This window comes from Impatiens glandulifera, chromosome 3 (genome assembly GCF_907164915.1).
Source record: "Impatiens glandulifera chromosome 3, dImpGla2.1, whole genome shotgun sequence".
Classification (NCBI taxonomy): domain Eukaryota; kingdom Viridiplantae; phylum Streptophyta; class Magnoliopsida; order Ericales; family Balsaminaceae; genus Impatiens; species Impatiens glandulifera.
Genome location: NC_061864.1, coordinates 3,446,046 through 3,463,897, shown reverse-complemented (window position 1 = coordinate 3,463,897; position 17,852 = coordinate 3,446,046). Strand labels below are relative to the sequence as shown.

Below are 17,852 nucleotides of genomic sequence, written 5' to 3'. Positions count from 1 at the left end.
GGTAAATCAAACAATTAACTAGAAATCTTCAAAATATAACTATGAAAGGTAAAAATAACAAGCTCCATCCATTTCTCTCCATCAATCCTTTATATATACAGAAAATAAATATTCATTAAATTCAATCTTTTCAATTTAATTATTGAAGTTGGTACTGGCGCGCCGGTCCCCTTTTTAGGATGTCCACAAAAACAGAATATAGTGATCAGTCATACCTGGCCTTCCAAAAAGTTGAAATGAATCAAATCAAATCAAATCAAATCAAATCAAATCAAATCAAACCTTGTTGTATGTTAGCGCTTTTATGTCGGGTTTAAAGAGAATATTGCATACAAAATAATTGTTTTTAAATATTATTATTTAATAAAAAAATTATTCATCGATGGTTCTAGAGATCAATTAAAAAAAATACCTTTTTTTAATGAAATCATTTATTGTGTATTTATATCTATAAATTCAAATAACATTATTTTATAAGATTAGTTAATTAATTATACCATTGCAGTCAAATTTAATGAGACATTTGATCCTAGCCAACTCCAAACAATCCCACGTTAATTTTTAGTGTAGTCAAATTTAAACCATCCACGAGAAAAGTAAAGAAAATAAATATTATCAAATAAAATCTTTCTCATATATAATTAATTGAATCAAACTTTAATATTTATTTTAAAATAATTTACATTATTATATATCAATAGAAAGAGAGCTGGGAAAAAGTTATAGAGACAAAAAAATAAACATTAATTAATTTGCTTCTACAATTATAAAACAAAAATTGAATGTTACAAGTGAATTAAAATCTAGTTTAGAAGACCACGTCTTTTCGGTATTGTAGATTTGATGATTAAATTGACATTAATATTTAATTCATTACAAAGAATTCAATTGTTGAAGATATCAGATACGGTATTCAATTTGCATATATAAGTGCAATTCTAACTGTTATGATATCATTCAAATTTTATGATCTTTTGCACTTCTATTTAAAGTGGTGTAATATATTTTTATCCATCCAAATATCGTCAATATTAATGGATCAATAAACACAATTAAGCCGATTATAGTATAAATTACTTATACTTGTTTTCTCTATTTTGAAATATATATATATATATATATATATATAATTTAGTGAAATTAACTTAAGTGACAATCTAGATTACTTATTTGGGTTTGATTTATGCTTATCATATCCTGCAATTATTTTTATTTTTAGGACTATTCATAGACATGCGCGCATGCTGTACGTATGTATATGTTTACATGTCTTGTCACTTATTGTTTTGAGATATGTTTCTTCTCCAGTGATATTAGCCAATTCCAAAGCTTGTTTGATATTGTGTTATTTGAAGATTTATTGGTTTTTTTTATTAATTATATTAATACAATGTCTTTTTGTATTTAAATTTTACAAAAACAAAATAAAAATATTTTGATATTTTATTAAAGAAAACCGATACTTTTCCCTTCAACTTTGCAATTGATATTTTTTTCTCTTCAATCAAATTCTCAAATTTGCTTTTTAAGATATATTGTCTAATTTTGTTTATTGTATAATTAAATAATGTAGTACATTATTCATTATTAACTTTAATTATTAAGAAGGTTATATATATATATATATACTTTTTTTTTAAATTAATTTTTCAAGAAATTAATTTTATACTTATTTTGATGATACATGAAACAAAATCATTTACATTGTAATTTAAGGAGAAATTTGTAAATTCGTACAAAATTTAGAGAAAAAATATCACTGAATAAGTTAGCGGCGTTTGAAATTACATGGAAATCACCGTGAGGAAGATAGAAAGAAAAAAAGGAAAAAATTAGAGCGTAAATATGTAATTTTAGCCGAGGGCACCCCTAATTACTCTCGGTAATTAGAACTATTTCTGAGAGCGGATGAATGCTCTCGGAGATAGCTATAGGTAATTATGCATTTTTTTTACTAATGAGTGTAATTACAATATTTTATTTTTTTTATATATTTATTCAAACAAAATGTTTTATTATTTTATCATTTACAATACAATTAACATGTTCAATCGATAATATTTTTTTAATTTAAAATGTTAAAATGTGAAACCTGATATAGTTTGTTTTCTGAATTTAGGACAAATTAGATGACTTTTTTTTTTTTTTTTTTTAAAGGTTGTCAAAATTTTGATTCATCTCTTATTACAAATGAGTGTATTGATTCAGAAATTTTCAGAGGAGATAAATGTGCCTTCATGAAGGTGGATATTAAAAAAGTCTATGATCATTTGAATTGAAATTTTTTATTCGATGTAATGAGTACTATAATGAGTATGAGAGAGAAGTGTATCGATTGTATCAAATTTTGTGGGTTAATAAAAGCTTTGCAAACCATTTTTTAGTAATGATTTTGTTCGTGGAACTTAAACGACTTTAATTTATATTATTTTGTATTTATTATTTTCAATAGATACATTTTGTTAATATGATAATCCCAACAATAAATCTCCATAAAAAAAATTATCATATTTATTAAAAGAAGGAAAGACACGACATACAAACATTATAAGCAAAAAGGACAAATATTATTAAAAATTCATCTAAAACCTAATAAACTAAACCCAATAGAAAAAGACCTAGCTAGACCGAAGGAAGCCAAACTTGAAGTCATTCATATTCCATGCTTCACATATATAGTGACATGTGCAGTGAATCATGTATAAAGATCACTAGAAAGCTTGGGAGTGATGATCAGTTCAAGAGGAGTAGCTTTGGACATTGTGAATCCTTCAGTTTCGGTCATATCTACTAATTTGTTATTATTATTGAGATTTGAGAGCTGAAAAGAATGCACTAGGCTAGCTAACACCAAGTGCCCCATTTGCATGCTAAAGTTTATTCCTGGGCACACTCTCCTACCCGTACCAAAAGGAATCAGTTCAAAATTCTGGCCACGGACATCTATGTTGCTATGGGTAGTCATGAATCTCTCTGGCCGAAACTCTAATGGCTCCGACCATATCTTAGGATCGCGTTGGAGTTTCCAAATGTTTAAAAGGAGCCTTGTCCCTGCGGCCACATGATAGCCACCCACGACACAATCTCGTTGGACTTCTCTTGGGGCTCCTAGTGGAGCCGGAGGGTATAGCCTTAGAGATTCTTTGAAAACAGCTTGGAGGTATACCAACTTGGGAATATCAGACTCCTCAACGTTCCTTCCTTTGCCAACATGGATGTCCAATTCTTCCTCAACTTTCATTAATACGTGTCGGTGGTTCATGAGTAAGCAAAGAGTCCATGTAAGCATGCTGGCGGTGGTGTGAGCTCCCGCAACATTCAAAACCTATATAATCAGGACGAATGTTTATAAAAAAAAAAAAAAAGTCTTTGTACTTTATAATCATAAGAGAGAATAAATAATTTCTAATCATAAATAATATATACCGAACATGTAGACTTGTTAATAGTATCAGCATCATAACCATCTATATTTGCATCTTTAAGCTTTGAGATCATTAGGTTCATAAAATCACCATCAGGACTATTACGTTCTCTCCGTATATCATTGTGCTCTTCTAAAAACTTCATCAATATATGATCGTATTCTTTTAATATTTGTTTCATGGCCTTTTCGTGACCTCCAATATCTAACCATCGAAGCCAAGGTATTGCGTCCCCCACAACATTCACACCCATCAAATATGTAAACTTTTTAAAAATCATTTGACACTTTAGAGCTTCACCCTTGTTAAGATTATTCCCAGAATATCTTTTTCCAAAGATTATCATAAAGATGAGGTTTGTGGTAAAGTCGGATATCCATTGACTCATATCCACCATGAAACCACTAGTATTATCTCTTTTATCCATCCAAAACTTATAAAGTTGCTGGATTGATGCTTTTGTCTCAGACATTCTTATGTGCCCGAGCAAGTTGAGTCGACGAGTAGACAACAATTCCAAGGACACAAATTTTCGAATCTCACGCCAATAGGACCCGTAGGGTGAGAAAGCAAACATGGCATAGTTGTAGCCCAAGTGCTTTCCTGCTAGCAACAGAGGACGTGATGCCACAGCTAGGTCGTGAGTGGTGGACAGTTCTTTGGCCAACTCCCAATTGCTAACAACAATCGCCCGGCGAAGTCCAAGACGGATGCCGAAAATTGGACCATGTTTATCGGCCATTTCAGAAAGTGCTACGTGGAGAAGTTTGGGACCTCGGAGAAGACGGAGATGACCAAGCACAGGCCAGGCTCCGCTTGGTTCCGGCGGTTTATGATGATCTCCGGCACCGATTAGGAAATAATAGAGGGACATGAATAGTACTATAAACATTAATATTACTGCTCCTGCTATTGAAGAGCTTACAAGATCAAGTAGGGAGAAATCCATGAAAATCAGACTGTATATGAAAACTAGGAAGACTGCTGGATGTTTTGATTCATGAACTTAGAGTATATATATATATATATATATATATATATATATATATATATATATATATATATATATATATATATATATATATATATAGTGAAACTAAGCTATCGAATCTAGTTTACTTATTTGGGTTTGATTTATATATGCTTATCATTTAACTAATTTTAGGACTATTAATAGACAGGCGCGCATGCATATGTTTACAAGTCTTTATCATTTATTGTTAAGAGATATGTTTATTCTTTAGTGAGATGTTAGCCAAGCTTATTTGATATTGGGTTATTTGGAGATTTATTGAGTTTTCTGAAAAAAGTTATTTGAATTTTTAAGTAAGTTATATTTGTTTTTGTTTTTTTTTATTAAATTATATAAAAATAAAGTAGAAATGGGTGTGTTTGATAACACTGGAATTGGCATTCAAATTGGAATTGGAATTGGAATTGAAATTGGAATTCCAATGGAATTCAATATATTGTAATTTGATAGTTCTCAATTCCAATCAATTTAGGTCGGGATTGTAATTCTAAATGAACACGTTTTTCACGTTTTTGACATATTTAACACGTTTTTCACACATTAAATACGTTTAACACGTTTTTAACACGTTTAACATGATTTCATGTTTTTGGCACGTTTTATGTTTTTAGCACGTTTAACACGTTTTGACACATTTAACACGTTTTTTACGTCCTTGACACGTTTAACACGTTTTAACACATTTAACACGATTTTCGGCACGTTTAACACGATTTTCACATTTCAACACGTTTTTGACATATTTAACACATTTTTAACACGTTTAACATGATTTAATGTTTTGGCCCGTTTAATACGTTTTTGGCACGTTTAACACATTTTGATACATTTAACACGTTTTTACGTCCTCGACACATTCAACACGTTTAACACAATTTTCACGTTTTCGACACGTTTAACACGATTTTCACGTTTTTAACATATTTTTGACACGTTTAACACGTTTTTCACATTTTGACACATTTTGCACGTTTTGACACGTTTAACAAGTTTTTCGCATATTTGACACGTTTAACACGTTTTCACGTTTTTGACACGTTTAACACGTTTTTGACACATTAAACACGTTTATCATATTTTTGGCACGTTTAACACGTTTTTGACACGTTTTCATATTTTTAACACGTTTAAAACATTATTAACACATTCATTAAATATGTTTAACACGTTGTTCTCACGTTTGACATTTTTTACATTTTTGACACGTTTGACACATTTTTAACACATTTAACATGTTTTTGACACGTTTAACATGTTTTCCACGTTATGGCACGTTTAACACATTTTTGATACATTTAACACGTTTTTATGTTTTTGACACGTTTAACACATTTTTTATATGTTTAACACGTTTTTACGTTTTTGACACGTTTAACACGTTTTTAATACATTAAACACGTTTATCATGTTTTTGGCACGTGAAACACATTTTTGACATATTTAACACGTTTTTCACGTTTTTGGCACGTTTAACACGTTTTGATATGTTTAACAGATTTTTGGCACGTTTAACACGTTTGATAAATTTTGCCACATTTACCACATTTTGACATGTTTAATACGTTTTGGCCCGTTTAACAGACTTGTGACATGTTTAAAACGTGTTTAATATGCCAAAAATGTGTTAAACATGCCAAAAACGTGTAAAACGTGTTAAATGTGCCAAAATGTGCTAAACTTGTCAAAATGTGTTAAAATATACCAAAAACATGTTAAATATGTTAAAATCATGTAAAATGTGTAAAACGTGCTAAAAATGTGTTAAATGTATCAAACGTGTGAAAACATGTTAAACGTGTTAAACATGTCAAAAACGTGTTAAACGTACAAAAAAAATGAAAAACGTGAAAAATGTGTTAATCATATATATCAAAACGTGTGAAAATATGTTAAACGTATTAAAAATGTCAAAATTATGTTAAATGTGCCAAAAACGTGAAAAATGTGTCAAATGTGAAAAACATGTCAAAATGTGTAAAACGTGTGGAAAATGTGTTAAACATGCCAAAAACGTGTTTAACGTGCCAAAAATGTGAAAAACATATTAAACGTGTTAAACATGTTAAACGTATTAAAAATGTCAAAAACATGTTAAATGTGCCAAAAACGTGTTAATAATATCAAAACATGTGAAAAACATGTTAAACATATTAAAAATGTCAAAAATGTGTTAAATGTGCCAAAAACGTGAAAAACGTGTTAAACGTGAAAAACGTGCATAATTTTAAAAACGTGTTAAACGTGTCAAAAATGTGTAAAACGTGTGAAAAACGTGTTAAACATGCCAAAAACGTGTTTAACGTGCCAAAAACGTGAAAAATATATTAAACATGTGAAAAATGTGTTAAACATGTTAAACTTATTAAAAATATCAAAAACGTGTTAAATGTGCCAAAAACGTAAAAAATGTGTAAATCATATCAAAACGTGTGAAAAACATGTTAAACGTATTAAAAATGTCAAAAACGTATTGAATGTGCCAAAAACGTGAAAAAACATGTTAAACGTGCAAAAACGTGAAAAACATGTTAAACGTGTAAAAAATGTGTAAAACGTGTGAAAACGTGTTAAACATGCCAAAAACGTGTTTAACGTGCCTAAAACGTGAAAACATATTAAACGTGTGAAAAATGTGTTAAACATGTTAAACGTATTAAAAATGTCAAAAACGTGTTAAATGTGCCAAAAACGTGAAAAACGTGAAAATGTGCTAAAACGTGTTAAACATATCAAAAATATGTAAAACATGTAAAAAACGTGTTAAACATGCCAAAAACGTGTTTAACGTGCCAAAACGTGAAAAAAACATATTAAACGTGTGAAAACGTGTTAAACGTGTTAAAAATGTCAAAAACGTGTTAAATGTACCAAAAACGTGAAAACGTGTCAAAACATGAAAAACATGTTAAACGTGTCAAAAATGTGTGAAAAACGTGTTAAACATACCAAAAACGTGTTTAACGTGCCAAAAATGTGAAAAATATGTTAAATGTGTAAAAACGTGTTAAACATGTTAAACATGCCAAAAACGTAAAAATGTGTTAAACTTGTCAAAACGTGTGAAAAACATATTAAACGTATTAAAAATGTCAAAAACGTGTTAAACCTATCAAAAACGTGAAAAAACATGTTAAACATGTGAAAATGTGTTTTAAGTGTGAAAACGTGTTAAACATGTCAAAAACGAGTTTAAACGTGTCAAAAACATGTTAAACGTGCCAAAAACGTGTTGAACGTGTTAAACGTGTTAAACATGTCAAAAACGTGTTAAACGTGTCAAAAACGTGAAAACATATTTAAGAAATTAACAATTTTTAACCGATATTTTATTTTACAAACATATGAATTGGATTACAATTATATCATCTTCCCAAACATAAGAATTGGAATTGAATTACAATTCTATAATTTTCCAAACATAGGAATTGAATTGTAATTCAATGTCAATTCTCATGAATTGAAATTAGAATTCTAATGCCAATTCTCCTTCATCAAATACACCCTAATTGATAAATTGAGCTATTAGATGAATGAAAAAATTGACAATTGATATTTTTTCTCTTAAATTTGTACTACTTTCAGATTTGTTTTTTAAAAATTCTTAATTCGCTGAAAATCGATAATTAAATTAGTGATATAAATATTTTATTTATCTATTTATTTATAAATGTTAGGTAGATAATAAATTAACGGAATCTCGTTTTTATTATTTTGACAATAATAACCTCAAATGAGAAGATAGATTTGAAAAAATATACCTTAAATCTCAATCAGCCTAATAAAAGCCCTTATTGATAATTTGGTTATTTATTTTGTAGTCAAAACTAGGGGCTGTGCTCTTATAGATCTAATTGATTAAAATGTCATCCAATAAAACTAAAAAAATATAAATTTCTAAAATAATAGAAAAAAAATTACTCTGATTGAAAAATACCCTAAAAGAAACGAAACTGATATGCTCGTGGTTAGAGCATTGAAGAATAAAGCTTCATTTACTAAAAGAATTCCACCATCGATTTACGCACATTCTGGATAAGAATAAGGAATCCAATTTACGAAAAACACAAGCGAGTTAGTATTGGATTGGAATGTGATTCACACATGCTCCAACACAACTATTTTATATAAGAAATAAAAAATAAAAATAAGGGACAACAGAACCATTTAACCCGTTCGAACTCAAGACCTTAAGGGTCGAAAATATCTCCCTCTTATTGACGCGAAACTAAAATAGAGGATTATAAAAACAAATTAATAATGTACAAACTACACTAACATTATAAATTAAAGTATAGACTCATAGAAAAGAACGCACAATAACTTATTTTTTTTCATCATTATGAATTCGAGTTTTCACATCTTAATTAACCATTTTAAAAAAATGTGTTAACTTGTAAAATTAGTGAAAATGTATTTCATACTTATTTTAACTGAACATGAAACAAAATTGACTAATCTGCAAATTCGTGCAAATTTTAGTGAAAAAACTACTATTTACCGGAAAAAAAATAAGTGAGAAATTTTAATTAAAAGAAACATATCAAATGAGCTGTATAATAGTTGTAGGACTATATACATCATGCATGTATTATGTATATGTATACAAGTCTTGTGGGGGAAACATTTCTAATTAGCAAAATAATTGTTTATTTATTTATTTTTCAACATTTAATTTGAGGGGAGTGAGTCTCTCTTTACTAAATTATTGCTTCTTGAAGATACAATTAAATTTAGTCAATACAGTGAATCAATATGAATTGTCATAAATTTAATAAAATAAAACTATAAAAAATAACAAATATAGGTTGTATCAACAATATTGATCCTAGCTCAATAAAGTCTTGTTTCTTTTGCGAATTATAATAATATTAATGAACCACCTTAGTATTCATTCCTAGAAATAAATGGTCTCTAGATCTAACAAAGCAGAATATTTGAAGACGATAGAGAATATATTAGTCCTTCCACTACAAGAATGCAGGCTTTTTGCGATGTTATTTATTGAAGGATTTTCTGACGAATAAAAGATTTGTGACGGTATTTTCAATAAAAAACTTTTTTTGTAAAAATGTGCGTCGCTAATGCTCCGACGGAGAAATGTGTGTCGGAAACATTTTGCGACAGTTTTTTCAATTTAATTTTTTCGACGGAAATTGTTTCGACGAATTTTCCAGTTTATTTTTTTCGACGGTTTTTTCAACATAAACTTTTGCAATGGATTTTCCTATTTTTACTTTTTCAACTGGTTTTTCGACGAAAATTTTCCCACGAATTAATTTATTGAATTATCCGTCACAAATTTTATTTTTTAAATTGTTTGATAATTATAATTTATAATTAATTATTTTTAATATTATTTAAAATAAATACATTTAACTAAATGTAAAATTAAATATATTTAAAATAAACTTAGAACAAAATAATATAATCAATTCTGTTATTCCATACTATTAAATTAAACCTTAAATACAAAGTTATTAAATCTAAAAACGTATTTTATAAATTTTAAATATCAAATGAAAATTTTAAAATGTTATTAATACTAACGTAGTTGATGATCACCATCCATAAACGCCTTGAATTCTTGAAGCACCATATATTATATATAGCAGTGACGAAATAAAATTCGAATCTGCAATGAATTCAAATTAATAATTAGTTTAAACTCTTATATTGCTACGTATAAAACTAATTAACTTTATTGCTGAGAAATTTACAAAACTACTCTTATATTTATTTATAGTATTTCAACTATCAAATAAGCAACTAATTGACTTTATTGCTGAGAAAATTGCTGAGAAATTTTGAAGAAGAAGATATGATGAACACTTTAAAATGTATTTCTGATTGAAATGGTTAAAAATAATACAAAATTGAGGAGGATTAGTGCACTATAGCATGTTAAACTCTTAACCTAATGTATTTGGTGCTAAATACCATCACTTCAAAGTGGGTTCAATAATTCAAATTGATCTTTTCCAAGAATCCTAAAAAAACATAATGTTATGAGGTTTTACAAGTGAGGGCAAATATCAAATTACAGATAACAAAACACCATTTAGTTCATTGGTTGTAGCTCAATCTCCTTGAGTATTTATCAAGATGCAATTGTTAAGTTTTTCAATAAGGTGTACAATGCTATAATTATAATGCATTATTTGCCTTCTTCGAATTCGATTGAGTTATTAAAATAATCTTAAAAAGAAAAAATATTATGGGTGATGATTTTGAAGTGGTGTAATTATTTTTCTTATAAAAAAACTTAAAAGGTTTGACAAATATAAATAAAATAAAAATAATAATTTAAAATAAAATGTATTTTAGTGAATAAATGGATTGATTCGATGAAATAAATGGGGGAGTGAAGTAATAATTGATTTTTTTTTTGTTATTAGAATAATTCAAAACCGAACCAAGTCTCGGAGATTAATCAAGACTAAAATTCCACATGATCAACCAGAGTAAGACAAATGAAAATGTTTAGTTGATAAACACAAGAGTAATCACTATTATTTAATTCATGAATATGGAGAAAATAATTTATTATATATATCAAAAAAAATTATGAAGTTTCCTAGCTATTTTAGAATATGATTTGTCATTGAACAGGAATTAATTAATAAGCTAGACTTACATATTTCACCTTTATTCTTGTTTATAGTTTTGCAATTTTTAAACATAATTTGGAGTTTAACTTTTAAATTCTGAAGAAAATTATAATTATCTGAATATGATTAGTTATATGTTAATATATATAATATTTTTTTCTTATTTTATTGAGGCAATATTATATATATATATATATAACTTTTGCTGTTTTCAATAATCACGATAGTTTTTGTTTCGGTAAAACTTATTACTTAGCCACATCTTATATGCTAAGTTAAGTGTCATTAAGGTTGAATATATACGTAAATAAATTCATTTTAAAGTGCGCAGATGTGAATCGTTGTAGCATAAAAAGAGTTACAAATTCAGCTAAATAATAACATAAATATGAAAGTACTTCAATTTATAACACACATTTCAACTTTAAAGTATAAAGTTTGAGTCCTTCACCTTTGAGCTTCATGTAGTGAGTCACATATAAAGATTGTTTGAAAGTTTGGGAGTGATGATAATTTCAAGAGGGGTAGCTTTGGATATTGTCAATCCTTCAATCACAGTCATATCTGTAGGCTCATTGTTAGGATTCGAAATCTGAAAAGATTGCAACAAGCTAGCGACGACCAAGTGTCCCATTTGCATGCCAAAGTTTATTCCAGGGCACACTCTTCTACCACTACCAAAAGGAATCAACTCAAAATTCCGGCCACGAACATCTAGATTTTTATGGGTAGTCATGAATCTATCTGGTTGAAACTCTAGTGGTTCTGACCATATCTTAGGATCGCGTTGGAGTTTCCATACGTTAAAGAAAAGTCTTGTCCCTGCAGCAACATGATATCCGCCGACAACACAATCTTGGGTGACTTCTCTTGGTCCTCCTAGTGGAGATGGTGGGTATAATCTTAATGCCTCTTTGATAACAGCTTGGAGGTATACTAAGTTGGGAATATCAGACTCCTCCACAATCCTTCCTTTGCCCACAAATATGTCCAACTCCTCTTCAACCTTCCTCAACACATGGTGGTGGTTCATGAGTAAACAAATAGTCCATGTAATCATGGAGGCTGTGGATTCTGCTCCTCCAATATTCAAAATCTATAAAAACCATGTAATTTTTATCAAAAAGTTCAAAACATCAGCGTAGTTTGATTCAGCTTAATTATAAAATTCTTTATAATTTCCCTTGTTATGTTTGTTTGTTTTGTTTGATTCATAACTTTTATATAAACTGAATTAGTGTGTAATTTTTTGACATATCATTTATGTTAACAGTTGTTTACTGAAAATATCTAGTTAAAAAAAAATAATCTTCATAAACAAAATTAAAGTATCTAACTCCTTTCTCTCTACATTTATAAATTTTGACAAATTTGTATAAAAACATTTCATACTTATTTTAAATACACTAATGGAATGATTTATTTAACCTTTCAATTATATTTTAGCAGAAGAGAGTGTTTTTTATATGTATTTTTTGCTTAATAATTTTATATAAATATGATTAGAAAAGTATTAGGGCATACCGAACATGTTGCTTTGTTAATGGTATCAGCGTCGTAACCATCTATATTTGCATCTTTAAGCATTGAAATCATCACATCCATAAAATCTTGTTCGACCCCCTTGCCTTGAGCTTTACTGTCCATCTGTCTATCATGGTGCTCTTCTAGCCACTGCCTCAAAAGATTATCATATTCTTTTGAAGTTTCTTTCATGGATTTTTCGTGACTTCCTATATCTAACCATCGGAGCCATGGTATCATGTCTCCCATCACATTTGCACCAAACAAATATGTGAACTTTTTAAAAATCATTTGACACTTTCGAGCTTCCTCCTTATCAAGATCATCCCCCGAATATCTTTTTCCAAAGATCATCATAAAGATCACGTTTGTGGTCAAGTCCGATATCCATCTCCTCATCTCCACCAAGACACCACTAGTATGAGTGTTCAAAGTGAAGTCATCTCTTTTATCCGCCCACAACTTATAGAGTCGTTGGATTGACGCTCTTGTCTCGGACACCCTTATGTGCTCGAGCAAGTTGAGGCGACGAGCAGACAACAATTCCAAGGATACAAATTTTCGAATCTCACGCCAATACGACCCGTAGGGGGAGAAAGCGAACATGGCATAGTTGTACCCCAAGTACTTTGCTGCTAGCATTTGAGGACGTGATGCCACGGCTAGGTCGTGAGTGGTGGACAGTTCTTTGGCCAACTCCCAATTGCTAACCACAATTGCCCGGCGAAGTCCAAGACGGATGCTGAAAATTGGGCCATATTTGTCTGCCATCTCAGACAATGTTATGTGGAAAGGTTTGGGACCTCGAAGAAGACGGAGGTGACCCAGCACAGGCCATGCTCCGCTTGGTTCCGGCGGCTTTTTAAGTGTAGGATGAGCTCCAACATTGAGAATTGGGAATAGGTGTCCATTTAAGAAGGATATTACTATAAAATATAATAATAGTACTCCTGCTGCTATTATAGAAGAGCTAACAAGATCAATTGAGGAGACATCCATGGAAATCATGGCTGCATGATTTAGATGGATGGCGTGAATGACTGCAAGGTGGTAAGAATCTTGTAAGGAATCGGAAAGGTACGGATCATTTGGTATCCATACACTGAATAATCGTGAACCCAATATCTTATCAATATTAAGTTACATTATATTTTAAATAATTAAATAATTTTTTAAAATTTAAAAAAAATTAAATTAATTTTTTAATTTAAAATTTAATTATGTTTAATAAAATATTTAACTTACAATATAAATAATCAAATATATATATATTAAATAATAAATCAAATAGAGAAGAAAAATATAAATAATTAAGTATTTAAAAAATAAATAAATAAATAAATATATTGAAAAGACAAACTAAATAATGTATTTCTACTCAGAATAATTGAGCCAGCACAATGAAGTGGATTGGGACAAGATGGCCATCCTACTCTATTCTATTTTAGAGATTTTCTCTTAATACCATCTTTAGTTAAGAAAAAAAAAAGATTATGGGTAATTTTAGTATATTTTCTAATTAAAAATTATATAAAAAAATATTTTTATATAATATATTAAAATTTTATATTATTATAAAAAATAAATTTAAAACTATTATTAAATATGAAAAACATAAATATACTAGTAATGTTATATATTTAATTCATTTATTAAATTTTGCAATCGGGCGAAATATGAGTAGAGTCAGGACGGTGAACACAAATATCGTCACCGTTCTATTTCCGGTTAACTACCTGTCAAATCAGATAAAAAAAAAACTATCTAAACCGAGCCCTTCGTATCGAGACTTGAGATATTATAATTGTCATTATTAATTGAGCAATTATTTAAACTATTGTCATAAATTATTTAATAATGAAATATGTAAAAATAATAATTATTTTGACAATGGAATATGTTAAAACAATATTTGCCTTATTTGGAATACATTTGTCTGTGTTCTAGTATTGTTTTGATCAGTTTATATTCAAACAGCTTGAATCTATATAAATTAACTTGGAGTCCAATTATTATTTTGTAAATAGACAACCATATATAAAGCAATCAAACATATTGGAAAGTTCAATTAAAAGATATATTTTAAAGCTCTATTTATTTCTGTTTTTTATTCTCTCTTTGTTTCTTATATTGACACTAAAATTAATTTTACAAATAAAGCCATTTTATAAAATAAATCATACAATCAAAGATTCATAATAGAAAGACCTGTATTAAAAAAAGAATGAATATATATATATATATATATATATATATATATATATATATATATATATATATATATATATATATATATATATATATATATATATATATATATATATATATATATATATCTTCAAATAAAGAATGAGCATTTTTTTATTATTATTGTGGACATGGTTAAGGAACTTATTTTTTTAGTACGATTTTCGAACTAGTTAATGGTTCATTTTGTTGGTAAGCCTTTTGTTCCAGATGTTGTTGGTTTTCCCAACGAATATCCACGCTTTGTTTCGATTAATGTGTTAGGTGCTCCCCATTTTTATAATACTTTTTGGAACTCAAACTAGCTACTCTAATTAATATCCAAGTCATCCATTGGGTCGATGAGGCTCCAAAATATTAAGAAGAAGAACATTATATAAATATTTTTTAATTTAAATTATTGAAAGATGAATCTAATTAATGAATAATCCATACTCATTCCGTACTAATCACCCCCTATCAAAGAGTTTTTATTATAAGATTTTGATTTTGACATGCAACTGTGTTATTCTTCTGTCTAAGGATATAATTAAGATCGGAGTTGGACCCAAAACATCTGAATTTATTATACAATAGTAAATATTTTCGAGTTAATTTCCTAATTGACAGGCATTTTAAAAACTTATCATAATTGACAGTACGTAGGTGATAAAGTTCCACATTTCGTAATTTAACCTGATCCCCCAGAGGAGTTCCATGCATAAACATCACTAGAAAGCTTCGGAGTGATGATAACTTCAAGAGGGGTAGCTTTTGATATTGTCAATCCTTCGATAGCAGTCATATCTACAGGTTCATTGTGATCATGAGGATTCGAGAGCTTAAAAGACTGCAACAAGCTAGCTATGACCAAGTGCCCAATTTGCATGGAAAAGTTTATTCCAGGGCACACTCTCCTACCAGCACCAAAAGGAATCAGCTCAAAATTCAGGCCTCGGACATCTATGTTGTTATGGGTAGTCATGAATCTCTCTGGCTTAAACTCTAACGGCTCCGAACATATCTTAGGATCGCGTTGGAGTTTCCAAACATTTAAAAAGAGCCTTGTCCCTGCCGCCACGTGATAGCCACCTACCACACAATCTCGTGTGACTTCTCTTGGGGCTCCTAGTGGAGCCGGTGGGTATAGCCTTAGCGATTCTTTGATGACAGCTTGGAGGTATACCAAGTTGGGAATATCAGACTCCTCCACGAGCCTTCCTTTGCCCACATGGATGTCCAACTCTTCCTCAACCTTCATCAACACATTGGGATGATTCATGAGTAAGCAAAGAGTCCATGTAAGCATGGTGGCGGTGGTGTCTACTCCCCCAAGATTCATATTCTGTATAACCACACATCACATCATCGTTATAGTTATAGTTATTGATCAAAATTAAATAGGAACCATTTTAAATAACTTAATTATATATAACCACAAATGATATACCAAGCAGGTAGATTTGTTAATGGTATTAGCATCATAACCCTCTATATCTGCAGCTTTAAGCATTGAGATCATCACGTCCATAAAATCGCGATCATCCTTGCCTGAACCGTTATGTCCCCTCCGCCGAGCATGGTGCTCTTCTAGCCACCCCTCCAAGAGATTGTCGTATTCTTTTGATGTTTCTTTCATGGCATTTTCGTGACCTCCTATATCTAACCACCGAAGCCAGGGTATCATGTCCCCAACCAAATTTAAACCAAATAGATGCATGATCTTCTGTAAAATTCTTTGACACTTTCGAGCTTCATCCATGTCAACACAACCCCCAGAATATCTTTTCCCATAAATCATTCTAAAGATCACGTTTGTTGTCAAGTCTAATATCCATTGCCTCATCTCCACCATGACACCATCAATACCAAAACCAGTAGTCAAATTCAAGTTGCCATCTCCTTTATCCACCCATAGCTTATAAAGTTGTTGAATTGACGATTTTATCTCAAAGACCCTTATGTGCCCGAGCAAGTTCAGTCGATGCATAGATAACAACTCCAACATCGCAAATTTTCGAATTACCCGCCAGTATGAGCCGTATGGAGAAAGGCCAAACATGGCATAGTTGTATCCCAAGTGCTTTCCTGCTAGCAATTGAGGACGCGATGCCACGGCAATGTCGTGAGTGGTGGATAGTTCTTTGGCTAATTCCCAATCGCTAACCACAATGGACTGGTGAAGTCCAAGACGGATGCTGAAAATTGGACCATATTTGTCGGCCATGTCAGACAGTGCTAAGTGGAAAAGTTTGGGACCTTGGAGAAGAAGGAGGTGACCCAGCACAGGCCAGGCTCCGCTCGGTTCTGGCGGTTTATTAAGCCTATGTTGAGCTCCGGCACCACCAAGAAAGATGAAATAATAATAGAGGAACATTAATACTATAAAAAATAATGATCCTGCTATTGATGAAGAGCTAACAGCATCAAGTGATGAAAACAAATCAATGGAATTCATGGCAATATGATTTGGGAATAGTACTGAATGCTTCCAGCATGAACTTATAGAGTTTTAGTATATAGCTTTTTATAGAAAGCTCGTTATTTTTCTTTTCTTTCCTCACCAGTCATTTTAATGGAATTGAGTATCATTATGATCTTATCGATCTCTTATCAAACGAATATTTTGGGATATTTAAATGAAATTTTTGTTATAAATTTAAATATTGTGTTATAATTAAGAAAAATGAATTATTTTTGTTAAAATATTAATTAATTATTTAATTTGTTTAAAAATTTTAATTAAGAGAGCATATATGTCATCGGAACATTATTGACAAGCGAGATTGAGTATATTGATAGAATTATTAGAAAATACTAAATACTTAAAAAAAAATAATAATAAAAAAAAAAATGAGAGTGCTACATAAAATGAAGTCAAAGAAGGATAAATACGGAATATCAAATTTTAGTTCTCTTGATTCAAATCTTTTTATATTTCCGTAAACTTGACGCACGTTGTTTTTCATTAGGAAAAAAATATTTAAAACTAATATAATTAGTTCATTTACATGTATTAATTAACATTATTATTAT

The 17,852-nt window shown here is 29.8% G+C and overlaps 3 protein-coding genes across 3 annotated transcripts; all 3 read right to left on the bottom strand.

Moving 5' to 3' along the window:
- Positions 1-2,544: 2,544 nt before the first annotated feature.
- LOC124928788 (cytochrome P450 CYP82D47-like) lies at positions 2,545-4,428 on the bottom strand. The gene is made up of 2 exons (XM_047469035.1): positions 3,427-4,428; positions 2,545-3,325 (listed from the first exon to the last, which is right to left on the bottom strand). The coding sequence occupies exons 1-2, from the start codon at positions 4,372-4,374 to the stop codon at positions 2,696-2,698; spliced, it is 1,578 nt and encodes a 525-aa protein (XP_047324991.1). The 5' UTR covers positions 4,375-4,428; the 3' UTR covers positions 2,545-2,695.
- A 7,003-nt stretch (positions 4,429-11,431) lies between these two features.
- Positions 11,432-13,605, bottom strand: LOC124931650 (cytochrome P450 CYP82D47-like). Its single transcript, XM_047472164.1, has 2 exons — positions 12,591-13,605; positions 11,432-12,162 (listed from the first exon to the last, which is right to left on the bottom strand). Exons 1-2 carry the CDS (start codon positions 13,596-13,598, stop codon positions 11,539-11,541), a joined length of 1,632 nt encoding a protein of 543 aa, XP_047328120.1. The 5' UTR covers positions 13,599-13,605; the 3' UTR covers positions 11,432-11,538.
- Positions 13,606-15,472: 1,867 nt separating this feature from the next.
- Positions 15,473-17,274, bottom strand: LOC124928909 (cytochrome P450 CYP82D47-like). Its single transcript, XM_047469161.1, has 2 exons — positions 16,267-17,274; positions 15,473-16,161 (listed from the first exon to the last, which is right to left on the bottom strand). Exons 1-2 carry the CDS (start codon positions 17,272-17,274, stop codon positions 15,508-15,510), a joined length of 1,662 nt encoding a protein of 553 aa, XP_047325117.1. The 3' UTR covers positions 15,473-15,507.
- Between the last annotated feature and the right edge of the window lie 578 nt (positions 17,275-17,852).